The 27,384-nt window shown below is 42.9% G+C and overlaps 1 protein-coding gene across 1 annotated transcript in view; it reads left to right on the forward strand.

The window, feature by feature from the left end:
* The window catches only part of FEZ1 (fasciculation and elongation protein zeta 1), a 69,758-nt gene extending 42,634 nt beyond the window's left edge, over positions 1 to 27,124 (forward strand). Inside the window, exons 5-9 of the mRNA XM_042782448.1 lie at positions 2,208 to 2,479; positions 4,735 to 4,815; positions 6,570 to 6,645; positions 10,325 to 10,390; positions 27,096 to 27,124. Coding sequence (XP_042638382.1) covers positions 2,208 to 2,479; positions 4,735 to 4,815; positions 6,570 to 6,645; positions 10,325 to 10,390; positions 27,096 to 27,124 — 524 coding nt within the window. The remainder of the gene's footprint in view (positions 1 to 2,207; positions 2,480 to 4,734; positions 4,816 to 6,569; positions 6,646 to 10,324; positions 10,391 to 27,095) is intronic.
* The last annotated feature ends 260 nt before the right edge of the window (positions 27,125 to 27,384 follow it).

The following is a 27,384-nucleotide window of genomic DNA, read 5'->3' on the forward strand; positions in this document are numbered from 1 at the left end:
AAGTCTGGCCATTCTTGCTTCCAAGGAGCATTCTGGCTGCACTTCCTCCAGGACAGATCTGTTAGTTCTTTTAGCAGTCCATGGTACTTTCAGCATATATATATTTGCAGTATTTTCTATGCGAACTCCCTGTTTTACTTTATGTACATCATCTCATTAAATCCTCACACCAACCGCATTAAACTAAAACCAAGCCAAACTTGTTGCCATCAAGTCAATTCCAACTCATGGGCCCTCAGATGTTACAGAGTAGAAATGCTCCTTGCATTTTCTTGCCTGTAATCTTTATGGAAGCAGATTGCCAGGCTTTTCTTGCACAGTGCTTTTGGGTGGGTTTGAACTGCCAACTTTTAGGTTAGTAGTTGAGTGCAAACTGTGTCCAACTACCCAACCCACCTGGGTTGAGTCTTCGAGAGGAGTCTTAGACTTACAACTTGTCCATGGCCACATACAAGCTATAAGGGGTGGAGCCAAAATTTGAGCCCCGATCCAGAGTCCTCACTGCCTGGTATTGACTCTTGGACACAGTTATAGTGTCTTATAGTAATTAAGATCAGACAAAGGAGGTGCTGGTTAAAGTGTAAAATGAAAATGTAACACAACAAAGGCAGACTTGACTGTAAGATTCATTAATCTGTAGGGATGATGATGCCAGTGCTGCAGGCAGAGCAGGTCCATCTGTGTAGCCGTGAGATTTAGAAACAATGGAGAGAGAAGGTGGGTCAGTCAGGCTGGAGTGGTCCAAGTGAGGGCTAAGACCAGTTGTTGTTGAGTTGACTTTGACTCATGGCAACTGCATGTGTGTCAGAGTAGAACTGTGCTCCACAGGGTTTTCAATGGCTGAGTTTTTGGAAATAGAGAGCCAGACCTTTCTTCCAAGGTGCTCTGGGTGGACTCAAACCTCCTACCTTTTGGTTAGCAGCAAGTGTGTTAAATGCTTGTACAATGCAGGAACTTCTGAACAATAGAGGCATAATTTGAAGCTCTGTGCCCTGAAAGGAAACCTCTGTGACTGTGAGGAGCAGGAGCAGGGTGACAGCCAGCAGAAGGCCTCTATTCAGGGTGATGAAGTGGCTCTGGCTGAGGTGCTGCATTCTCAGCCACACAAAGGCCCCAAACATAGATGCATTCAGCAAAAGGCTCATGAAAACAGCTGAAAGCAGAGTGAAATGGCAAAACAGAAGGAGGAGGACAGTTCCAAAGAGCCAAATAAAGGGGAGAATTGAACCAAGTCAGCAAATATCCAGGCCGCAGCAGAAAGAAAAGGGAAAACGGGTTCTGAGGTAACAGCAAAGATACCACTGGAAAGGGACCTATTTGAAAATATGCACACACACACACACACACACCCCATCTATCCTAAATGAGTAAGTTTCAGGGGACAAGAAATTACAATTGTTACTGTTTGCAATGATCTCAGGCTCCTGTCTCTTTTTCCGCACGTAGCAAAACTCCCTGTGCCAGCTAGCTGGTCTCATTTTTAAGTACATGTTGCCATCTTCTATAGTTCACATTTTGTTGAATAATGTGTGCTATGACACAGAACCTTAGGTATAAAGAAGGCCTCAGATCTCTCTGCTTACTTTTTTATTGTAAAAATATATATAGTACATTTGCCTATTTAATGTTTTCCACGTGACATCAATTACATTCATCATGTTGTGTAACCATCACCAATATCTGTTGCCGAATTTTCCATCACCATAAACAGAAACACACTTTTTACTAAACACTGACTTCCCTTTGTCCCTCCCTCCCACTCTCTACTTATTTTGCTATCATCGATATCTTGATCGGTTCTTAGGAATAAACACCACCTTTCTATTGCTCTTCATTACATTTGCCAAAAACCTCCTCTTGGTGTTTTTCCTGATTCTTGACTCATTTTACATGAGGCATATTACAGAGACAGAAGGAAAAGCAGGAAGTCAGAACAGGAGATTGAAAAGCCATGTGTCTGTACACTGCAGTATTATGGACAGAGTCCACAGGCTTCTTTAGAGTCTGTTTCTTCTTCTTCTTTGGTTGTGTGACTGGTGGCCTCTTCCTTCCTAGCACACCCCTAAAATGTGAAGGTGTCTCCTGGACCTTATATAGTTGAAAGTGGTCTCTCCCTCAGTCTTATCTCTTGTTGTGGCAGCACCAACAGCCTCCTATGGGATCTGGCTTGGATGCAAAGACTACCTGAGTGATATTTCTCCCCACAGGACTGAGGCACATGTCAGGGTCAGAGCTGACTGAGCTGCTGGATCAGGTGGAAGGGGCCATCCGTGACTTCTCAGAGGAGCTCGTGCAACAGCTGGCCCGCCGGGATGAGCTGGAGTTTGAGAAGGAAGTGAAGAACTCCTTCATCACGGTGCTTATTGAGGTTCAAAACAAGCAGAAGGAGCAGCGAGAACTGATGAAAAAGAGGCGGAAAGAGAAGGGACTGAGCCTGCAGAGTAGTCGAATAGAGAAGGGTAACCAGATGCCTCTCAAGGTATGTGAAAAGCCCAGTCAGGGACTCGGTGTATCCAACCCCAGCTGTAGCTATGTCAGGTCCCAACACAGCCCTTCCATGGATTCACTAAAATAAACTGAGCAGTGACTGAGAGCATAGCACTGTGAGAAACAGTGGGATCACAAATTGGGGGAAGATATCGTCTCCTCTAGGGAGTTCTGGTGGCATAGTGCCTAAGGCATATATGACTGCTAACCAGAAGGACGGTGGTTCAAACCCACCAAACCCACCAGCCACTCCTAGGAAAGAAGGTTGGGCAATCCTACTTCCATAGATATACTGCCTGGGAAACCCATGGAGGGGTCGCTATGAGCGGGATTCAACTCGATGGCAGTGAGTTTGGTTTTATTTATTAATTTTTTTTTTTGTCTTCTCTCCACACCCAAAGATACACAGTCTAACTAGGGGAGGCAGGATATAAACATTAAGAAACAAATGAATAGGGCCTGTGTCCTCTGTAGGCAAGACCTTAGAAGAAGGGGTGAAGGTCTTTAGTGCGGAATGGAGATGTGCCTCAAGATTTTGGGTCAGAATTTCTGCTATGGGCAGAGCTATCATTCTGACTCATCTCTTTAGGGCATTAAAACAAAAGAACTCACTGCCGTCCAATCGGTTCTGACTCATAGCAACGCCTCCTTGGGTTTCCTAGGCGTTATCTCTACCGAGCTAGGCCGGGGCGTGCCTCGCTCTGGGGGCGGTGTCAACAGGCGCGGCCCGCCGCCGCCGCCGCCGCGCGCGCACGGGGTTGGACCCATTTATTACCCCGGCCAGGAGTCGGCGGGGCGGTGCTCGACCCGCCGGCCGAGATGGCGAGGAGTGCGGAGGGTCGGACGGAATCCGGGGGCGGCCCCATAGGCGGGCGCCGGAGCGGGCACAGGCCCGGACACATCGGAGGAACCGGGGGGCCCCCCCCCCCCCCCGAGGCCACAGGGAAAGAGGGTCGCATTATCGCCCTCTTTTGGTGGCGTAGTGGCTAAGGCATTTGACTGCTAACCAGAAGGCTGGCGGTTCAAACCCACCAGCCACTCCTGGGAAGGAAGGTTGGGCAATCTACTTCCGTAGTGATACCGCCTTGGAAACCCAAGGAGGAGTCACTATGAGTCAAAATCGACTGGACCGCAGTGAGAGGTTTTTTTTTTTTTTTTTAATCATCTCTACGGAAATAGATAGGCACTCTGGTAGCGTGAGTGCTGTTCAAACCCACCAGCCACTCCTCGGAAGGAAGATGGGGCAATCTACTTTCCTAGTGATAATGCCCCGGAAACCCAAAGAGGGGTCGCTATGACTGGGTCCGACTCCACAGCACATAACACAGAAGTAGATTGACCAGTCTTCCGAGGAGTGGCTGGTGGGTTTGACCCGCCAGCTATCTGGTTAGCAGTCAAATGTCTTAGGCACTACGGCACCAGAGCTCCTTTAGGGCATGTGTAGAATATTTAAGGGATTGAAAATTATCAGACACCTTAGTGTTACATTGACAAGATTCTTCAAGCCCGTGGTTTTTAACCAGGGAGCTCAGCAGAATTATCTAAGGAGCTCTATCCCAGGTCTACTGAATTGGACCTTGTTTTGTTAGTTGCAAGCCAGTCGATTCTGATTCCTGGTGACCCCATGAGTGCAGAGTAGAACTGTTCCATAGGGTTTTCAATGTCTGTTACCTTTGGGAGCATATCACCAGGCCTGTCTTCCAAGGTGCCTCTGGGTGTGTTTGAACCACTAATCTTTTGGCTAGGGATAGAACGTTTAACCATTTACATCACCCAGAAACCAAGTGGGACCTAAGCTTCCACATTTTGAAAAGTTTTCAGAGATAAGGACAATTGCTTTTAACCTGTTCTTCCCAATGGCTGAACATTTATTTTTCCCTCTAAGATCTTTGCATTACCACCTGTTCAAGTTTTACTGTATTGATTCATTTTTCTATTTGTACAATGGAAGATGAAATGGGGAAACCTGGGGAAGGAGGCAGGTCTTGTTACCCTGGGGGACTTACTAAGATAAGGGTCTTTAAGACTCTATTGTTTATTTTTGCAAGGCTTGAGCTTACATTTTTGCTTTTTAGCTCAAGTCTTACCTTTACTTTCTAGTCACAGAATCCTGGGGCAGTTACCTGGAACAGTGTGATTGCTGGCTGGACTGGGGGACTGGGTTGTGTAGGAAGGACACAGAAGAGTCTGGGGGTGACTATGGAGCAGGAGGCATTTGCCCTTTTTGAGTCTGTCTTTCTACCCCAGCGCTTCAGCATGGAGGGCATCTCCAACATTCTGCAAAGTGGCATCCGCCAGACCTTTGGCTCTTCGGGGACAGACAAACAGGTACAATTGGTCTCCCTGCTCCCAGCCTCTTATAATGAGCCTCCCTAACAAAGAATGGGAATAGTGATTCGTTAGAATTATCTCAGCACTTGGGCAAGGGGAGTCCTAAAATTTCCTTCCATTCTTAAGAATGAACAGAGAGTGCTTTTTTAAAGGTAGACATTTTTTTGAGCTTCGATACTCTAGGATGTGGACAAAATTGAAAAGTCAATGTGACTTGTAGACCTACAAAATAAGTTGTTCTCAGAGCAAAATTCATCAGAATGGACTCCATTTCATGATATATCCCATTCAAGAGCTTATTCAGCTCTACCACATTGGATCACCAATTGGGCCAATTCCAGCAGGACTACCTTTACAACTGTCCTGCTCAGACTGTAACTCATGCTTTGGCATCTCCTCGTTGGCTCCATTTAGTTCATAACTTGCCTGAGAAGCAGCTGGCATTTTTGGTTGTGAACACAGTGCCCACAACTTTGAGTGTCTGTTACGTGCTAAGCTCTGCTGCTAGGCCCTTGGGTACACAGGTGAGTAAGTCATGGTCCCTGCCCTCATCCAGTGCAGAATCTAATAGAAGTATATAACAGACCCGTTTGAGATTATGTAATAAATGCATGTGAAATGTGTATGTGTTTCTGACATGTTTGTAGTTGAATTCTAAGTGTCAGAATTCTAGAAGTGTAGTGTGGGAAGGGGTTTTAGGAAACATCTAACCCAGCCCTTTCACTTTAGAGTTCCAGAGAAATTAGGCATTTTGTCAAAGCTGAACAGCTCGTGGCAGAGACAAGACTAAATTATAAGCCTCTTGACTCTTGGTCTAGAGCTCTTCTCGCTCACTGCCTCAGAGGGTCCCTTTGTGGTTTCTCCAGCATGAAGGAGCCCTGGTGGCACAGTCTTTAAGCACTCAGCTGCAACCCAAAAGAGCATCAGTTTGAAGCCACCAACTGCTCTGTGGGAGAAAGATCTAGCAATCTGCTTCTGGAAAGATTACAGTCTTAGAAACCCTCTGGGGCAGTTCTACTCTGTCCTAGAGAGTTACTGAGTCGTAATAGACTTGAAGGTAATGGGTTCTCTCTAGCCTGGTGTTCTACGTTATGTCATCAAAAAACCAAACCAAACTCACTGCCGTCGAGTTGGATCAGGCTCATAGAAACCCCTCCTTAGGTTTCTGAGGCGGTGTCACTATGGAAGTAGATTGCCCCATCTTCCTTCCGAGGAGTGGCTGATGGGTTTGAACCGCCAGCCCTCTGGTTAGCAACCAGATGCTGGTTTTGTGCAGAAGCATCTCATGTCCAGCAAAGGGAGCAAATCCAGCATACAATGCTGCATGGAATGGAGGTTCTCTGCCTGTCATTTTTGACAAAAGAGCAAATAGACAACTAATTGTCAAATTGTACTGCAAAGGATAGGAAAATATAATCATCTTAAAATATTCTTTGCTGTCAGCCTGAAGGAGGAAAAGCTGGCCAGTGTTCCTAAATAACCAAAAAGTTTCTAGTATAAAATGTAGACATTGCAATGAAGAAAATTTTTCCTGGCTAATACGGCAAAGCCTTACTTTCCGAAGAACTTTTTCCTGAAGGTGGGAAAAAAGATGCTGAAATACTGCTGTGGAGATGATCGTGGGTGTTGTGAAAATGTCAAATTTGATGAAATGTGTTTCTCAGAGAAAAGCACAATCCTCGTGCAAATTGTCTAAGCCTCAGAGGGCCATGTCGTACGTCTCAGGCACAACTGCCATGTTTCTCTTGTAGTATCTGAACACAGTCATCCCTTATGAGAAGAAAGCTGCCCCTCCATCAGTAGAAGATCTGCAGATGCTGACAAACAGTGAGTTCCTCTCATTCCCAGAAAGACTTGCTGCTCCTTTCTTCTCCTCCCTGCCTCTCAATTGCACTCCTGGCGCTCCAGGCCTGAGCTTTCCTGAGAGCAGTTCTAGATGGGTCAAAATACGCTTCATGTCATCTTGTCACTTCCTTCTGTGCTTGGGAAAAATGAAAACACTCTGCAGTGATTGCCAGAGCTGTTTTGTGTTTTCCCTATTTGTGTAAGAGAAGAGACTTGCCAGAAAAAAGGAGCTGGTGAAAGATGCGGGAAAGGGGCTAGTACAGGTATGGGGGGCTTTGTGTGGTTCGCCTGGCCGTTCTCAAGGCTTTGAGCCTGTCTCATCAGTTCTCCTTTCCTTGAATTTGCCTAGTCTGTGCTCGTGTCCCAGAGCGGGGAGCTTGGCCTATGGGACCAGCTCTAGTTTTGATGAGAGCAGGGGTGGGTGTGGTGGGGCAACGCTGATTAGAAATCACGGAGTCTAGTTTTCCTTTCAGGAAATGACTGCCTTCTTTCCTTCACTTTGGCTTGATTGTCAAATATTAATACACCTTTGGAGCTAGGGGAAGAAACAGTATGTAATAAAGGGCCGTTTACAGGCAACAGCTCTTTATATACATCAAACATTACTACCCCCGAAGGGGTGGGGACACTTGTTGTCAGCCATCAGTGACTCTTTTAGGAACGCTAGACTGAGAGGTGGTGACAGGCTTAGTGAATCACGAGAGCTCCCATCTCCTGGCAGCCATTCACGGTAGAGAGCAACATACACACAGAGCTGCCTGGCCCACCGAAGCGCAGCCCCTGGAGGAAAGGTGCTGTTCCAGCCCCAGGGGAGGGGCAGAGGAGCCGAGGATCTAGGGCCAAAGGTGACCAAATGCTTTCATTGGTAAAGTTTTAGAGAATGAAAGATCTGCCTACATCAGTAGATGTTCAAGACCTTATGTTTATTGATGCTGCATCCTTGAGAATCTGCCATTTTAAATTAAAAATACATTGGCTTACTTTTAGCTCATTTTAAACTCCTTTATTTACATAAATATGCAATAATACTTTTTAAAGGGGGCAGATAACTGACATGTATAGGTGTTTGTGTTTTCATAAGTAGTAAGCATTTGGAAAACAATATAAATCAGTAATTATGGACGTTGATATATGTACAGTGCTCTCTCATGAGCTTAAAAAAAAAAGGAAGAGCTATCTGTTTACTACAGAGACCCAGTCAGGAATTCAGTGTGAAATCCTTTCATTTTAATTAAGAGGCAGACTTGCTTCTATTCTGAGTGGGTTGGTATACAGTTTTCAAGTTCATTTAAAGAAATTATAGCTAGGCTGCATCTATCATTTAAAATGCTTGGGAAATATTGAAAAGTGAAAAAAAAATTATTGACCCCTCCATTGTGATTACTATTTTGGTAGTTTTCAGCCATAAAATTTTATATCTTTTCTATAGGGTTGGGATTATACTGGTTATCAAATTTTATGTCATGATTTTAGTCACATCAGTTAACATTTTGTTCATGTTGTTTTTGTGGCCACCTTTTCTATCATGTGGTCTTACCATATTCCAGTGCTTTATTTCTTTTAAAAGAAAAACTACCATCTTTCCTCAATGCCAATTCTCCTGTAGATAGTGAAAACTTGTTTCTGTGACAAATCCTTGTATGGATTTGTGAACAGTGTCTTCTCCCCACCCTGAATCAAGGAAATAGGCCAGAGATGAACAAAGCTCCTGTTACTGGACAGTTCACACAAATGCTGGATTTTGGAGATCAGCTTCAACACACAGTGGCTGAGTGCAATGATTATGTTTTTATGGATAAATTCTTGGTGGGTTGTGTAGGCTGTAAAGTGTTCACAGCCAACTAAGTTGAAATGAGCACTTGTCTGAAAATACAGAGGAAAAAGGAATAAAACAGATCAGGATAAATAAACCAGGATCCCAGCAGTTTTCTTCTAACAGCACCGGGAGGGCCTTGGTTTCACTCTGTCTTTCTGACCTGGTCACTGACTTCATGCCACTGTCAGTCTCTGTTCTTCACCCACTCCTGATTTTTTGATTCAAGTCTCATTATCCTGCCTTGAAACTAGGCAAGGTAATCCATGGAGGGTGGGGACATGAAAATGAATTGGGGATTCCACTGCTATGGTGATTGCCTCCCTACCCTAGCTTTCAGTGCCAGCTGATGTTTATTGTTTTCTCTGCTTACTGAAGTAATACATGCTCATTCAAAAAAGCCAGACAGTACAGAAATATAATGTAGAAAGTCCCCGAAGTCTTATACTCAGAATTTATTTATTTATTAAAAATATAATACATAATGTCTGCAACCTTCTTTTTTACTGAACAAATATATCTTCCATATATGTATATAAGGAGCTCTGGTGGTGCAGTGGCTAAAGCATATGGCTGCTAACCAAAAGGTTGGCAGTTTGAACCCACCAGCTTCTCCAGGGGTGAAAGATGAAGTGGTCTGCTTCTATAAACATTTGCAGCCATGGAAACCGTGTGGGGCAGTTCTATTCTGTCCTATAGGGTTGCTTAAGTTTGAGTTGACTCAATGGCAGTGTTTTTTTTTTTATCTTGGTTTTGCATATATACGTGTGTGTGTGCATATATATATATGTATGTATAACCAAACTCACTGCTGTAAAGTCGTATGCAACTCATGGTGACCCCTCCTTGGGTTTCTGAGGCAATATCACTACGGAAGTAGATTGCCCAACCTTCCTTCTGAGGAGTGGCTAGTGGATTTGAACCATCAGCCGTCTGGTTAGCAGTCAAATGCCTTAGGCACTATGCCACCAGAGAGAGCTCCTTGTGTGTGTGTGTATATATATTATATATGACTACCTTGAAAGATGTGCCACAGTTTGAATAATCTATTGATGGACACTACCACCACCCTCTATTTTTTGATTTTGTAAAGAATGTCCAACTACTTTCTTGAGGAATTTTCATAATATTAATACATGAAAATGTTACCTAGTTTAATAACAAACCATTTTTAAAACTTTTATGAAAAGCCTGTAGACTTCAATAACTTCCTTATTATTTGGTTCATGTACTGTTTAAACAAGAAATCATTAAAAATTCCTTGAGGGTCCATAATCTTTTGCATCTCCACAGATTCTAGCAAGTACACAGTGTAGAATATAAAGTAAATATTTGTTAAATTAAATCCCTTTGTTATTAATAAATTTGAGGTAAGACATTTTCTAAAAATGTCTGTTTGTATCAATAGGATTTATTTAAAGGTAGTTTTATTTGTGACTCAGTGATGTGACAAGTATTATCCTTAACAGTTAGATTGACTGCATCTGAAAAGTGATCTTTTTAAGTGCTTTATTTATTTATTTTTACGATTATTAAAGATTCATGCTCAATAGATGATATGGAAATTATAGGTGAGCAAAAAATGAAATAGTTTAAAAAACAAAAAAGAAAGTTCCTGACAGGCCCAACCCCCAGAAACAGCCACTGTGGCTTTTTTTGATGTACTCTCCACCATCACCATGTTAATTCTGACTTTTGACAGAGGCCTTTAAGTAATTCAGTACTCAACAAATGTCTGGTTTCCTTGAGTCATTTCTTACTCACCTTGGGCTGGTGGGTTGTTTGCCTCTGGAACGGAACTTTATGCCCTGATGATGTCTTGGCTTATTTCTCTCTCTTCTTCCCTAGTTCTCTTTGCCATGAAGGAGGACAATGAGAAGGTACCTACTTTGCTAACGGACTACATTTTAAAAGGTAAGGGTAGTCTCAGGCCTTCTGCAACAGAAGCGGTCCTATAGGGCTCCTTCCTGGGATTCTTGCTCCAGGTGTTGAACCTAACCTGAGCTTTCCAAGAGCATCCAAGTCTGGCCAGACTGGGGGCTGGGGGGCAGGGAACTCAGTGGACAATTGTGAGGCCTTCACAAGAATGGCTTTTGCAGTGTGAGGAGATTTGAAAAGGAGATTCCATCTCCCCCGAATCACCAGCTCCACATGGGAAGTAGCCAAACTAACAAAAGACTCACTGTAATAATTCTGTGGAGTTTGGGCTATTGATATGGAAAAACAAAGCCTGAGGAAAACTTTAATACTTTACAAGCACTTGAAAGGAAAGTAGAGTCATGATTAACTATATTCTTTCATAGCCTCCTTTTTTTTAACTTATTATGGAAATTTTTTTAAAAAAATAACTTTTTATGTGATTTGGGTGAAAGTTTGCAGAGCAAATTGGTTTCCCATTCAACAATTCATATACATCTTGTTTTGTAACATCAACTGCAATCCCTACAATGTAGAAATAGTGTTCTGACTTCCTCTCTGTGTTTACCATTTCATTTGTTCTTCTTTCCAATCTCTTCTTACCTTCTGAGCTTTATCCCTGGGCAAATGCTGCCCTTTTGATCTCAAATGGTTGATTGTTCTAGGGAGTGTGTACCTCCATGGTGTTACTGTTCACTTTACAGGCTTGTCTATTGTTTGGCTAAAAGTTGAAGGGAAAGGAGTAAGTTCACTTCTAGGCTAAGAGCTATAGTCTTGGGATAGGTATAGTCTATCAATCTCTATCAGACCAGAAAGCCTGGTCATTTTTATGATTTTGAGTTTTGTACCACATTCTTCTCCTACTCTGTCCAGGACCTCCTATTGTGATTCCTTTCTGAGTGGTCAGCAGTGGTAGCTGGGCACTATCTAGTTCTTCTGGTCTCAGGGTCATGGAAGCTAGGGTTTACGAGGTCTGTTAGTTCTGTGGACTATTTCCTTGCATCTTTGTTTTCTTTGCTCCAGGTGAGGAGAGACCAATAGTTACATTTTAGATGGCCACTAATAGTTACATTTTAGATGGCCACTAACACTCACCAAAGTATGATGTAGAATATTGTTTTTTCAGTCTGTGTTATGCCAATAGACTTTGCTGTCCCATGAGACTATGGTCCTGAGCCTTGAAGCCCAGCAACTCATTCTCTTGAAGTATTTGATTATGGCTAAGAAGTTTTCATAACTTTGCCTCCTGTATGCTCTGCTATATTCATGGATATATTTGCAGTACATATGAATACATATGTAGAAACAACAGCAAACCTCTGTCAAACTTATATATGTTTGTGGGTGTGGACCCATTTGCCTTCCCACACCTATTCAGCTTGAGTGTCTATCTATGTATCCACTTGCAGATTATTGTTATTACTGTTATTGCAGGATTGTGTATGTAATAGTATTTACCTTTGTTGCCTTTACCTTTGTGCTACTCTCAGTGTCTTCCTTTGCTTTGGTCATTTTATGCTGACCACTCCCTTATTGTTTCTTGCTTTTCCCTTCACCCAAGTTAATATGTACCTACCCTCTAGTTCCATCACTTGTCCGTCAATTTGTCATACTCCAGTGGCTTGCATGTTGCTGTGAGGCTGGAGGCTATGCCACTGGTATTTCAAATACCAGCAGGGTCACCCATGGTGGACAGGTTTCAGAGGGAGTTTCCAGACTAAGACAGACTGGGAAGAAGGATAGAGCCATCCACTTCTGAAAAAATTAGACATTGAAAACCTTATGAATAGCAATAACAAAATGTCTACTAGAAAACTTTATGAATAGCAGTGAAACATTGTCTGAAAAAGGACCAGGCAGTGTTTTGTTCTATTGTCCATAGATCATGAACCAACTATGAGTCAGAACCAATGCAGTGGCTCCTAACAACAATACCCTCTAGTTAGTGATTTACCTTCCCTTTCCTTCCCACCTCTGGTAACCTTCAAAGAATGTTTCTTTCTGTGTGTTAACCATTCCTTGACTTTTATACAATAGTAGTCTCACACTGTATTAGACTGGGTTCTCTAGAGAAACAAAACCAGTAAAGCTTATATAGAGAGAGAAAGAGAAATTTATCTTAGGAAAATGGTTCACACACTTATAGAAGCTGGCAAGTTCCAAGTTCTTGGATCAAACATCAAGCTGGAGACTTTTCCCAACTTATGCAGCTGCAGGGGCTGATGAGCTCAAGGTTGTCAGGCAGTATACTGGCTGTTGACTCCAACAAATGACGAATCCAAGATCTCTAGTCCGAATGGTGGATTGTTGCCTCACGAACAGTTGTAGGCAGAATCCCAATCCACAGAAGAGTGTCTCTTTTCCCAGGATGTCTGTAAATACACTGGAAGCAGGCCACACCCCTAGGGAAACTATGTTTCAACAATTGGCTGCTCAAAACGTATACATCTGATCCAATCATTGGAACAACCCACATCACAACTGCTTAAACCACACAGAATTGTGGTCCAGCCAAGTTGACACACAGCTCCAACTATCACACATACAATATTTGTCCTTTTCTGACTGACTAATTTCACTCAGCAATATGTCCTTTAGGTTCATCCATGTTATGAGGTGTTATGTAGATTCATCATTATTCTTTAATGTTGCATAGTGTTCTATTGTGTGCATGTACCATAGTTTGTTTATATATTACCTGTTGATGGGTGCTTAGATTGTTTCCATCTTTTTGCTATTGTGAATAATTCTGCCATAATTGTGGGTGTGCACATGTCTGTTTGCGTCATGGCTTTTATTTCTCTAAGATATATCCCTAATAGGATTGCTAGATCATATGATGTGGTAGTTAAGTTTGTGTGTCAACTTGGCTGGGCCTGGTTGAGTGGCTGGGCAGCTGGATGTAGTTATTCCCCATGGTTAGATTGGTAATTAACTCCATGGTGGAATTTATTGAAGCAGCTCAGTAGCTGCTTTAGGGATGTGATCCGCTTCTAGTATATAAGAACCAACTTTGAGGATGGTCTCCAGCTTATGGCACACTTGAACCCTGCATGTAGCCGGGTCATTGTTCAGCAGCCTGCCATGTTGTTCTACCAGTCTTGGGACTTTCAATGGACTTGAATCAATGGCCTGCCATGTGGTTTGGTAATATTGGAACCGTGCTTTTTCACTTGTCGACCTTGGGTTTGTCAGCCTCAACAGCCAGCAGCTGCCTGAGTAAAGAGGCGTCTCTAGCTTCAGTGCGCCCAGAGCAAGAGGCAGAGCTGAAGCCCAAGGTCGAGGGGCTTTCACTCAGCCCCTAGAGGCTGGCACTTTGAACTTGGACTTCTAGCTTCCCAAACTGTAAGGGAATAAACTCCTGTTTGCTAAAGCCATACCATTTGTGGTATGTTCTTGTCAGAGTGGCACTAAGTAACCAAAACATATGGTATTTCTATTTCCAACATTTTAAGGATGTGCCATACCATTTTCCACAGTCGTTGCATCATTTTACAGTCCCATCAGCAGTGTATGAGGGTCTTAGTCTCTCGACACCCTTGGTAGCATTTTTTTTTTTTTTTTAGCTTGCTATTAATTCTGAGGTAAGAGAGTATCTCATTGTTTTGAGCATTTCTCTAATGGCTAATGATTGTGAGCATTTCTTCATGTGTTTGTGAACCACCTGAATGTCTTCTTTGGTGAAGTGTCTGTTCACGTCCTCTGCTCATTTTTTAATTGGATTGTTCATCTTTTTGTTGGTGAGTTGTTGGTTGTTGCTGTTGTTAGGTGCCGTCAAGTCATCTCTGACTCATAGCAACCCTATGCACAGCAGAACAAAACACTGCCCGGTCCTGTGCCAGCTTCACAATCCTTGCTATACCTGAGCCTATCACTGCAGCCACTGTGTCATTCCATCTCATTGAGGGCCTTCTCCTTCTTCATTGACCCTCCACTTTACCAAGCATGATATCCTTCTCCAGGGAATGGTTCCTTCTGACAACATGACCGATGTAGGTGAGATGAAGTCTGGCCATTTTTGCTTCCAAGGAGCATTCTGGGTGCACTTCCTCCAGGACAGATTTGTTAGCCCTTTTAGCAGACCATAATACTCTTAGCATTCTTCTCCAACACCACAATTCAAAAGCATCAACTTTTCCTTGATCTTCCTTATTCATTGTCCAGCTCTCACATTCATAAGTGGTGATTGAAAACATCATGGCTTCAGTTAGTCTTCAAGGAGACATCTTTGCTCTTCATCACTTGAAAGAGGTCCTTTGCTGCAGATTTGCCTAATGTAATATGTTGTCTGATATCTTGACTGCTGCTTCCCTTGGTGTTGATTGTAGAACCAAGTAATATGAAATCCTTGACAACTTCAATCTTTTCTCCATCCACCATGAAGCTGTTTATTGGACCAGTTGTGAGGATGTTGGAGTTTTCTATAAATTTCAGAGATTAGTCCTTTGTCTGATAAATTGTTGCCAAAGTGTTTTTCCAAATCTGTAGGTTCTCTTTTCACTCTGTTACTGAAGTCTTTTGATGCCCTAAAATGTTTAATTTTTAGGACATCCCAGTTGTCTAGTTTGTCTTCTGCTGCTTGTCCATTTTCAGTTACGTTTGATAGTTAATTTACGCCATGTATTAGGGCCTGTAACTTTGCCCTTATTTTTTCTTTGATGATGTTTATTGTAGATGTGTTTATAATTTATAGTAGACCTCCTAAATGAAGTCTTTGATTAATTTTGAATTAGTTTCTGTATATGGTGAGAGACATGTATCCTGTTTCATTTTCTATGAACGGATATCCAGTTTTGCCAGCACCATTTGTTAAAAGAATGGTCTGTTCCCTTTTTAATGGGTTTCAGCCCTTTGTCAAAGATCAGCTGTCCATAAGCAGATGGATTTAGTTCCAGGTTCTCAATTCTGTTCCATTGGGCTATATGTCTGTCATTGTACCAGTACCAGGCTGTTTTGACTACCATGTATAGTAGATTTTGAGATTGGGGACTAAGGAGCCTTCTACTTTATTCTTCTTCTTTAGTAGTACTTTGCTTATCTGAGGTCTCTTTCCCTCCCAAATTGTTATGGAAACTATTAACATATACAGAAGTACAGTGAATAGTATAATGAGCTCTCATATACTTATCACCCAGCTTCAACTATTAACTCATGGCCAATCTTGTTTCATTTATATCCTTACTCAACTTTTCCCCTCCCTATAATTTTGAAGCAAATCCTAGTCTTGTATTTTTTCATCCATAAGTATTTCAATACACATTTCTAAGAACTCTTTAAAAAACATAACCACAACACCCTGATCACAACTAAAAAAATCAAGAATTTGGTAATATCATTAAATATCCAATCAGTGTTCAAACTTCCCCGTAAACTGTTTTTCAGTTTTTTGGTTTGAATCAGGATCCCAAGTAGGTCTATACATTGCAATTGGATAATATGTTCCTAAAGTCTCTTTTCATATATATAGGATGCCCTTTTCCCCTCCTCTCCCTTATTCCTTTAAATTTATTTGTTGGAGAAATTAGGTTGTTTGTTCCAAAGAATTTCCTCATTCTGGATTTTGCTAATCTCATCCTATGTTATAATTTAATGTAGGTTTCCATCTCCTATGTCTCCTATTAGCTGGAAGAGTCAGAGGCTTGCTTAGGTTCAGCCTCAGATTTTTTGATAAGCACTGTGTGGCTGTAAACTTCCACAGGGAGACATACACTATCTGGTAGTCTTTCTTTTTGTAACATTAATAATCACAGGTGATCACTGATTCCCTAGGTTCATTCTTTTATTACATTTTTTCCACATGTACACAAACCTTTGGATAGTTTCAGAAGGTTAGTAGACCTCAGTAAGAACTCCTGAGCTATATTGTTTCCCTAAAGATCAGAGAGATGAATCTTAATTTTAGCAGGAAGAATTTAGGTGAAACATTGGCTAAAAAAAAAAAAAAAAAGAAAGAAAGAAAAATTGACTTAAAACTTTTTAAAAGAATGGTAAATTTCTCAAAGGAGAATTTCAAAATAGGCATATAGAAGTCTTGGGGTCTAGGACCTAGACTTTATTCCTTGTAATCCACTGAAATGTGAATTAATTTATAAATAATAGTTAACATTTATCAGGCACTTTCTATATGCCTCTCAGCAAACTTTTGAGGTCAGCACTGACACATTTTATTGTAGAGAGGAAGAAAGAAACAAGAACAGTTGGCTAAGAAATTTTCTGAAGGTCATAGAATTAGTAATGGTCAAATCTAGGATTTGAACTCATAGACTACACACTTAATCCTCACACTGTACAACCCACCTATGATTGCCTCTTTCTCCTTATGGACCCAATACATGACTGCAATTTTTCATTGCCTTTAAGGGACAGTTCTTTGCTGAGAACATTGGAGAAAAGCCATGTGCTCTCTGCGAAGGGCCACCCTGGGTTGACAGTGGCTGACTCACAGCTATGTTCTGACCTCTCTCCTCTCTTCTCTTTTCAGTGCTCTGTCCTACCTAACCTGGCACTTTGGAGCAGCCTTGCTGCAGGAGGTCACCAAACAAGAGGCATTCCATCACAGGGACTGCATGACACCACGTAACCTCCAGCGTGTATTTAAACGTGTATAGCTTAACGTGGATTAAACATGAGCAGCGCGGGATCCTTTGCTGTTGGCTTCTAGTCCTAGTAATCGTTGGATGCATGACCAAGGCGGGGCTGGTGAGGGTGTCCCCTCTCCACCTGTGTTGGAGGAGGGCAGATGCTTTCACCACTCATTATGTAGTCTGGCTCCAGCCCTTAAACTCAGCTTATACTCCTAAAACTAATTTTGAAATAAACCTTCATTTAATTAACATTCGTTATGTGTTTGAAGCGTAGTGTCCATTAGCCCTCTGTTCCAAACCCTCTAGAGAAAGACATCTAACTGCCCTCAGAGGAATCTTGTGGTTCCTGGCAACTAGCACAGTGTTTAGCAGGAGCATGCCCTGTTGTGGGTCCTGCTGGGATCTGTGGAATGCAGTGGGGCTGCATAAGGTACAGGCAGGAAGAGCCACCCAGAGAACACCTGATATAATTTCGCTGCTTGGAAGCATTCAAGTACATACTGCACTGTTAGAATTAGCTGATTGTAGGGTTGTCAGCAGACATGGAAGCCTCTTCAGGCCCCACATGGAGATCTTGAGGCTTGGGGACAGGATGGAATCAGCTGTGCTGAGCTCTCCCCAACATGGTAGGGGGTTACTGCTTTTTTCCTACAGTTAGAGACCCCACCACTCCCTGCCTGCCCCAAACAATATCCAAGAACAGTGTCCTCTGACCTTGCATGCCCTCCCCTGCCCTTCTTGCAGTCCTAAAAGGCCCATAGTTCTGACTCCTATGACCTGTCCCTGGCATCTATGGCAGGCAGTAGACAGACTGATATGTGGGTGAAGGGCTGTACTCATATTCTGGATGCTGGTTTGATTCCACCACAAGCCAAATTCTGTTGGCTTCCACCTTCTGGCTTGAATGGACTAATCCACCCAATTCCCATACCATATCCCCATCTTAAAAACTTTTACTGATTACTTGCCTTATTTCTGCCTATACATCATCTCACATCACAGCAAACCTACTTCGTAAGGAGGTACTACCATAACTAACCAAACCAAACTCACTGCCATTGAATAGATTCTGATTCATAGTGACCCCCATTGGATTTCCAAGGCTGTAAATCTTTACCAAAGCAGATTGCCTCATCTGTCTTCCATGGAGCAGCTGGCGGGTTTGAACCACCAAGCTTTTGGTTAGCCAAATGCCTTAACAGCTACACCACCAGAGCACCTTCCTACCATAACCAGTTGTCCTCAAGTTGACTCTGACTCTTGGCAACCACATGAATGTCAGAATACAAGTGTGTTTCATAGGATTTTCAATGACTGATTTTTCAGAAGTCCATCACCAGATCTTTCTTCTGAGATGCTTCCAGATGGATTCAAACCTCTAGTCTTTTGGTTAGACACCAAGCTCATTAACCGTTTCCACCACCCAGAGACTCTAAGTGGGTACTAACATTGCCTTATTTTATATATGTTGTATAGTTGAAGAAACTAAGAACCAGAGATATCTGGTACAAGGCCACTCAGGAAGTGGTAGAGTCAGACTAGTACTTAGGCTTTTTATCCAGTAAAACTTACACTGATTCTTTTGATTTAATGTTTCTTTTGACTGAGCATGCCACTGGAAAAGCCATGCTTTATCACATTGGCAACTCCACAGAAGGCTCTAGGGCCAACAGAAGTGAGATGGTGATCAAAGGTGTCCTTGATGCTTGACTGTTCACTTCCCAGGCCTCTACTTTCCTGGGAGCAAGCTCACCTCAGGATGAGGGGGACCAACCCTAGTATGGAAGACTGCTCCAGTGCCAGCAGCCCTAACTCAGGAATCTACACAAAGCAGAGCGTCTGTATCAATTTAGAGTTCCTATTGCTACAGCAGAAGCAACCCTAAGGTCTTACATCATTCTCAGTGTCAACAAATTGACATAAATTTAGTTCCTTGACCAAAAGGGGTCACTTTAATTCTGTAGTTCATTGCCATTAAGGCTGCAGATGCAAAGGGTCATGGGTGGTGTGAGGTCATTAGCAAAGTTAGCACTTTGTCAGGTATGAGGTTTTTAACCCATTTCCAGAAAGGGGAAGCAGTGAATCCTCTAGAGCTTGCCTTCCTGCCTTGGATTTCTTGGATCTTTCCTTGGATTTGCAAGCCACTCCTTTCTTCCAATTTATCTTAGCAGGTGTCTGATGCAGTAGATACAAGCTGATCAAAGCTGCTGGCAGTTAAAAATAAATCTCAAGTGTCAGGATGCACTCAGTCTAGGCGGAGGTGAGCAGCGAAGGGTAAGAACTGTGGCTCCTCTTTTCCCCCTCCTTCTGACCACATCAGGAGTTCAGAGGGTGTATTCAATCAATGCCTCCTGTTTCTGCATTGTCCTTCCCTCTAGTTTTCTATTCCGAGTGTGAGTCTCAGACCAGGGGCATGGCCAGCATTAGAAGCTCATGAGAAATGCAGAAGCTTGGGCCCCACCCTCGACTTATGAATCAGAATCTGCATTTTAACAAGATTCCCAGGCGACTGATATTTGCTTTAAGGTTCAGAGAAGCTTTGTTTTAGGTTTTCAGAGGTGCTTGAGTCCTGACTCTTCCAGACTGAACTGAAGGGAAGGACATATAATGTGTTTAACAGGTGAGCCTAACTCTCTTCTCCCCTCCAGTAAGAAACTTCAGACTCCAGTCAGCCTTGATCGCAAGCTCAGATCCTGGCCAAGGTGTCCACATTCAGCCAAGGGTCTGTGGAGATAGATGCAACGATGGGTCTCTCCTTGTCCAGGGCCAAGAAAAATGAAGAAAACAAAAAATTCATGGAAACAATCAATCCTAGCGACTGGTACACCATCCAATCTGCAGCCTATATGGCTATGAGACCAGAAGAAATAGATGGTGCTTGGCTACTACTGTCAACCACTTGGAAGAGGATCTTTGTAGGAGATCCTGGATAGACAGGGGGAACAATGTGGAACAAAACTCAAAATCATTTGGAAAAAAAAAAAAGCGGGAAACAGGTTTACTGGCCCTATGGAGCCTAGTGGAACCACTGAGACTATGGCCCCTAGCTGCCCTTCAGGTCTGGAATTGAAGACACACCTGTAGCTTCCAGCCAAGCAGTAGACAGGCATACTAGTTGAGCATTTATCTGAGGTAGATACACTCCTTGGAGAGAACAAGCAAGAGAGAAAGAAGGGCTGCTCAGGCACAGGGAGACAGCTCAGGGCGTAGGAGTGCATGGAGGGACGGTCACAGGGAAATGGTACCTATTGGGAAGAAGTGGGAGAGGAGATGTTGCATTGTGCTAAATTGTGGTCAATGTCATGAGACAAAGTGTATGTGATCTGTTGTATGGAAAGCGTATTTGCTCTGTAAATTTTCACCCAAATCACAAAAAAAAAAAAAAAAGGGTCTGTGGAGAGATACGGTCTTCAGGGTGTCCTCTAGGTAGGTAGGTAGGTAGGAGGCCTGTCTGGCTAATAAGTTCTTTAATCAATTAAAGGCCTCAAAGTAGATTTGCTAAGTCTAGGAGCTCTGGCGGCATAGTGGTGAATGCATTTGTCTGCTAACAAAAAGGTCAGTGATTCAAACCCATCCACTATTAACTGAAAGGTTGAAGGTTCAAGTCCACTCAGAGGTGCCTCAGAAGAAAGGCTTGGTTATCTCCTTCTGAAAAATCAGCTATTGACAACCCTATGGATCACAGTTCCACTCTGACACACATGAGTTTTCCATGAGCTAGAACTGACTGGACAGCAACTGATTTTTCAATCTGGTCAAAATCTGGTAACAAAACTCCACCAAAGAACCTTTGTATAGAGTTGAAACAAATGATCATGTGAGGACAAACCATTTTCCAAGTGGAATATTCCCATGTTCCCTCTCCTTTCATCACTGTTTCAGGATGGGAGATAGATGTGATAGAAAGGAAGCCCAAAGAGAAGGTTTCTGTGGTTCTAGTTAAAGTTTGTGGGACATATTGGAATTTTAAAACTTAATGAACCTTTTTCATGGTCATTGGAATCATAGTGTTTGGAGTGTTTCTATTTTCAGTTAGTGGTTCAGGAAAGAAGAGATGAAAACTATCAATAAGATGACATTATCCCTCAATTGTCTGAGAATGAGTTATAAACCAAGTCATAAGGCAAATTTCCATTCAATGAGCATATTCTGAGCACCAACTCCCACCACAACCAGTCACTGAGAGTGAAATGGGTATCACCAGAAGACAAAAGCATGTAGCACTCCAGAGTACCTAGCTTTTCTTACAGCAGAAGAAAGAGGGGAGAGGCAGCCTCGTTTCTGTGGAAGCCAGGAGAGGTGACTCTCATCACTGTGCCAGCCTCTGTGATTAGTATGCACAGAGATGAGAGTAATTAAATGCTACTCTTGGCGAAGAGATATTCAAGGTTTTGATGGCAACTGATTATTTTCTTGAGAGGATGAGAGGACAGCCATTAGGATTTCTTTCTGAGGTTTCAACAGGGAGGGGAAGCAGAGGCCACTCTGCTGACCAGGAAGTCACTGTGGCTTCATACTAATGCCTTTCTTTCTAAAGAACAAGTCACCTTAGCCTGCAACCCAGCAGCTCCACACCCTGCCCACGTCCTCATGCATATTCATTCTGCTTCAAAGAGCACAGCATGGAATATGCAAATTTCCAGGCAAGAGCCGGTTGGCATTTTGATAATAGCTTTGTCTGAAACCCTAGAGACACAGGCAATCTAGTCTCTCTCTCTCTCTCTCTCTGTTTTCTCTACTCTTGTTTCCCAGCATTCCATGTCTTATTCTCTCTTCCACTTTTGACCTGCCAGAGAATGGGAAAATCAACCAGAGAAGAAAATCAACCAGAGAAAAAATCAACCAGAACCAGAGACGCACATTAGTAGGAGAGCTAGATGCCTGCACTGCAGTCCAGTGCATTCCCACTCCATCCTTTCTCCTCCTCTACTGGACAGAGTCATAATGTTTTGCCCATTAAAATGTTGTCTGGTGTGGAAATGCCCCAGGGCCCTGGGCCTGTCCTCTGCTTTCAGCTGACTCCCTCATTTTTTGTCTGGGGACTATATTCTATGTCATCTCTTCCAGAGATGGTCTCTTTTTGCTCTTCCTCTATGTTAAAACCTGTTTTGTCCTTACTCTCAGCAATAAAGCCTGAAAACCCAGAACTCGCCCTTGCCCTCTGGACAGGAGGGAAAGGAATCACCTACACAGGCTGGAAGGAGAGAAGGTTTGTATGTCAATTGTCATCACTGACATCACTTGGACCCAGCAGTCCAAGTGACCATTCACATCAATCTCTAAAACACATCTGAGCAACCATCAGTAACAGAAAAAATTGACTTTATCTCAGTCTGTTGGTAAACAAACCTCATCCCATAGCAGGGCTCCTGGAAAAGCATACATAGCAATTTCTAAAGCTCAGTGGACCTAGGTCCTTAGAAGATGGTGGTCTACAGAGTAGATGCTCTGCCTTGGGAGAAGCATGCTAAGGTTTGGATCCACATCTTTGAATATTGTTTCTTCTGGAAAATGCAGAGAAGAAAACCCAACACAGGGTGATGGAATGCAGGCATCTCCACAAATTTCAATGTACAAGGGCCCTTCCATTGACTTTGAAGGCCAGTCCTGGGCAAGTTGAGACTTGTTCGTTGCTTTTGAGTTGTGTCAGACTCATGGAGACCCCACATGTGAGGTTTAGGGAGGCAGATTATCTGGTAGAAGCATGGATTTTGGCCTTGGGTTCAGATACCAGCTCTACTAAAACCAACAAAGAAAACCAAACCCACTGCCATCAAGTCTATTCCAACTCATAGTGACCTCCATTGGGTTTCTGAGGTGATAAATCTTTACAGAAGTAGATTGCCCTGTCTTCCTTCCAGAGAGTAGCTGGTAGGTTTAAACCATCAACCTTCTGGTTAGCAGTCAAATGCCTTAGGCACTGCACCACTAGAGCTCTACTACTTATCAGTTAAACAATTTCCAGAAAATATTTAATGTCTACCCCTGAGCCTCAGTTTCTTCATTTTAAAAATGAGAATACTAATATTAGTAACAATCCTGTTTTTCCAGGGTGGTTTTGAGTAATTGGTCATGTCTGGCATATATATAAAAAGTCATTTTTCAGCCTTGGGGTTCTGACCTTTTTTTCCAATCCAATAAATACTGGAGACCTGAAAATAAAAATAAAAACAAAAACAAAGACAGGGTTCAGCCTACTCCTCTAAAATCATGCTCTCCTAAAATTAGACTTCCAACCTTCACCATCATTAAATCCTGTTTAGTGGTGGCTCAGTGAGCCTTTGCGTTTGCTGATGCTAAAGCCAGCAGCTTCCAGGTACTTGGACAAAGAAGCAAAGGAAAGAAGCAGGAGTTGGATCATATTCTGATTTCTCAGCAGGTTCATTTGACTGGAGAGAGAGGTAGAGAAGGGACAGTGAAAAGTCACATTTATTTTTGAGCTTAGAGTAAAGTTTCTATTTTGATTGGCAAGGAGACAGGTAGGGGACAAGAGGAAGCATGCTGTCCAACCTAGACACATAGGAAAGCTCACATGCTTTATGATTAGGTAGGATAGGTAAGAAGTTTAAAAAAGACTCTGATGATCACACTTAAAATATTTCCATCGTATATTAAGTAAAGGAGCTCTGGTGGCACAGTGCCTAAGGCCTTTGACTGCAATCAGAAAGCTGATAGTTCAAACCTACCAGGAACTTGGCAGAAGGAAGATAGGGGGCAATCTACTTCCATAAAGATTTATTGCCTCAGAAACCCAATGGGGGACACTATGAGTTGGAATCGACTAAATAGCAGTCAGTTTTTTTTTTTTTTTTTAATTGAAAAATCACAATGAAAAAGTCTAGAGGGAGTCTACTTATTCCATCTATCTCCAGAAGGCAGATCTGAGGCCACTGGGTAGAAGTTGGAGGGATGGTTAGCTCTGTGTAACAGTTTGGCCTTTCCACCCTGGGAGGCAGTGAGCTCCCATGGCTGGAGGTGTAAGATGAAAGTAGATGATAGATGACAATTTATAGCATTCTGTAGAGAGCATCCCTACATTGGGTGGGTGAGTTGGATTTACTGGCCTTTCCAGGACTGAGAAATGATCATTTTCATTCTAGGCTTTGAGTTTTTTAAAAAGTAGGTATGACTGAGAGGGGCAATATTGAGTGTGGGTGTCAGGCTTTACAGCTAAGAGTGACTAAACTGTAGATATTTTCCTGAAATAAGTTTTGGTAAGGTAGTGGTCCAGAATTTCTGTGGTGCTTTGGAAAATTTAACTGCCTGGGCCCTATCTCTTTGGAGGTTCTTATTTAGTAGGTCAAAAGTGGGACTTGGGCCCCTGCAAATCCCAGAAGGTTGCTCGGCACTTCTAAGGAACACCCCAATGGAAGACTCTGGGCTGGAGGTTGGAGGAGTGATGAGGATGGCACTGGGCCTGGAGCAGCTGGGGAGATTCCATCATAAGAGAGCAGAGTTATGTCACCTCCTCTCAAATTATATGTGCACAGATGCTGTGTCATCCAGACAAAAGGACATCAGATGTGTGAAGTGAAGCGCTCTGGCTGTTGGAAGCTGGGGCAGTGGTGCTCAATGAAGTTTCCCCACAGGAGCGGGGGTTGTCCGGAGAGAAGCCTCCCCAGCAGGAGCTGGAACCCATGTCCTATCATACACAGGACTAGAATATCCTGGATTATCAACTGAGGGGGACCTTAATGATCATCTCCTCTTACTTTCTCAATGTACAAATGAGAAGCCAGTTTAGATGATCCATGCGTGTAAGGAAGAAGCCTTCATGGCACGGTGACTAAAGAGCTTGGCTGTCAACCAAAAGTTTGATGGTTCAAACCCAGCAAAAGCTCAGCAGAGAGATGTGGTAGTCTGCTTCTGTAAAGATTTACAGCTTTGCAAATCCTATGGAGTTGGAATCAACTTGACAGCAATGGGTTGGGTTTGGTTTGGGTGTGTGTATCAGCCAAGTCTTGAATAAATCCAGTGGAACCCAGTGTTCTTCCATTCCCTGCAAAGACATCATGGCAGGCTCACAGGTAGGGGGACCTGGTCTTAAATGAGTTTGGTATAATAAAAATATTGCAATGCGATAGGGGAAACAACCACCAGAAATGCACATGAACTAACAGGTGGATGTGTAATATGCACACCTGAAGTGAATTCTCTGTAATAAGATGTACTAAGATGAAAAAAAGGTCTGAAAATGAAAAGGTATAATGAGATATACACAACTGAAGGGAATTGTCTTAAATGGCTGATTGTAATGAGATGTACATAAATTGTAAGGCTTGTAATGAAATGAAAAAAATCATATTCTTGCCTGATAATACTGGGTGTAATGTCTACACCTGAAATAAGTCGTCTCGGTGGGCTGAGTGTAATGAGATGCACATAATTTTAAAGAGTGTAATGAGATGAAAAATAAATCAAACACTTGTCTTAAAATGAAAGATGTAGTAAGATGCCAACACCTGAAGGGTATTGTCCTAATGGGTTCAGTTTAATGAGATGCATTTAATTTGCAAAGGGGCTAAATGAGATTGGCCCGGAGAGAGCCTAGGAAATGTATAAGATACATACACTTGAAAGTGGGATAATAAAATCTGTCTCATTTGTAGGATGGAAATAAGATGCCAACGCGGAAATGCACAGAGTATGATGCCATTCACATTCCCTGTGAATGTGAATGATCACCAGCTTGCCAGTCCTCAGTACCAAATCCCCTGGCCTGTGACCCTCTGCAAAGTTGAATTATCCTTTGTTCTGTAGCAAGATTCCAGGCACATAGTAGGCACCTGTGAATGGTTAGTGATGGAGTAACTGGTTCAGGGGGTTGTAGTCTATAGGCAAAAGAAAGTCAAGGAAAGCCACTATAACAACAATAACAACAAATACAAAAAACAGTTGTTGTCAAGTTGATTCTGATTCATGTGTGTGTGTGTGTCAGAGTTAAACACAGAGTTTTCAATGGCTGTTTTTTTTTTTGAGAAGTAGATTGAAAGCTCACATTTGGGTAGACTCAAACCTCCAGCCTTTTTGATTAGTAGATGAGTGCAGTAACTGCTTGCACCACCCAGGCACTCCTTGCTATAAAATGTTGTTGATAGTTGCTGTTGAGTCAGTTCCTATTCATGGCAACCCCATGTGTGCAGAGTAGAACTGCTGCATAGGGTTTTCAAGGCTGTATCACTAGGCTTGTCTTGTGAGGCACCTGTGTTCAAACCCAACCTTTACGCTAGCAGTCAAACACTTAACCATTTGTGCCACGCAGGGACTCCTTAGTTATAAAATAAGAACTTCTAACAGGCAGTGCAAACTCTTTTCTGAGAACAATATTTCTCAAAGTCTTCAGACAGCTTGCTTCACAATCTGGGGAGAGCTCTGGCTGCGGGACTAATCTGCAGCGGTAACAAGCAGCCCTGGTGATCTGTATGTCCCAAGTCTCAGGATTGCCTGTAGAGGCCAGGTAGGCTGCTAACGTATGAGTAAAGCAGTCCAAATGTAAGACATGGATACACTTTGCATGTTAAAGGTAGGCGAGGGGTGGATTACCCAATAAACAAGGTAAGTATGGGCTTACTTGTGCTTATTGACTAATATGCAGTGAACAATTTCACATGGGTTTGACCACATACTGAATAATATTCTGTTGTGACCCATAGGGGTTTCATTGGCTAATCTTTGGAAGCAGGGTGCCAGACCTTTTTCTCTAATCTGTCTCAGTTTGAAGCCTCTCTGAAACTTGTCCACCATGGGTAACCCTGCAGGTACTAGAAATACTGGTGGTACCGCTTTCAGTACCACAGCAACATGTACACCACCATGGTACAACAAACTGACAGGTGGATGGATGTCTTTACACCAAGGGTAAAATCTGTGATCATTGTGAGAAGCATTTTCTCTTAGCGAGTCTTTGTTGAGTAGTAACAATGTCGTTGTGCCTATAGCTTCCTCTGCTTAGGCCCTTGATTATTGGACTTGAACTTTCACCTTAGTGTCTCATCCATGGTCAAATGGGACTGGGAGTCTGCAATTGTGCTGCCCCCAACCATAACTATTTTGCAGAGAGGTACATGAGCATCTCAGCCCTACCCTCAGGAAATTCAGTCTTTTTCTTGCCTTTACAGATTCCCGGAAGTATCCAGTGACCCAGTGACCGAGGAGTCAGGTTACAATTCTCAGGAGAGAATTGCCCCAGGCTCCCTCAATGCTGAAGGGATAGTGTGTGTGTGTGTGTGTGTGTGTTCTGGTTACCTAGTGCCAGGCTCTAGGGGCTGGGTGAAAGCCCCTCAACCTTGGGGACCAGTTCTGCCTCTGGCTCCCGGCCCACTGGAGCTAGAGGTGTTTCTTCACTCAAACAGCTGCTGGCTGCGGAGGCTGAGAAGCCTCAAGGTTGACAAGTAAAAAGGCACAGTC

Source organism: Orycteropus afer, unplaced genomic scaffold (genome assembly GCF_000298275.1).
Source record: "Orycteropus afer afer isolate SDZICR_OR568_19922 unplaced genomic scaffold, OryAfe1.0 scaffold00325, whole genome shotgun sequence".
Lineage (NCBI taxonomy): Eukaryota > Metazoa > Chordata > Mammalia > Tubulidentata > Orycteropodidae > Orycteropus > Orycteropus afer.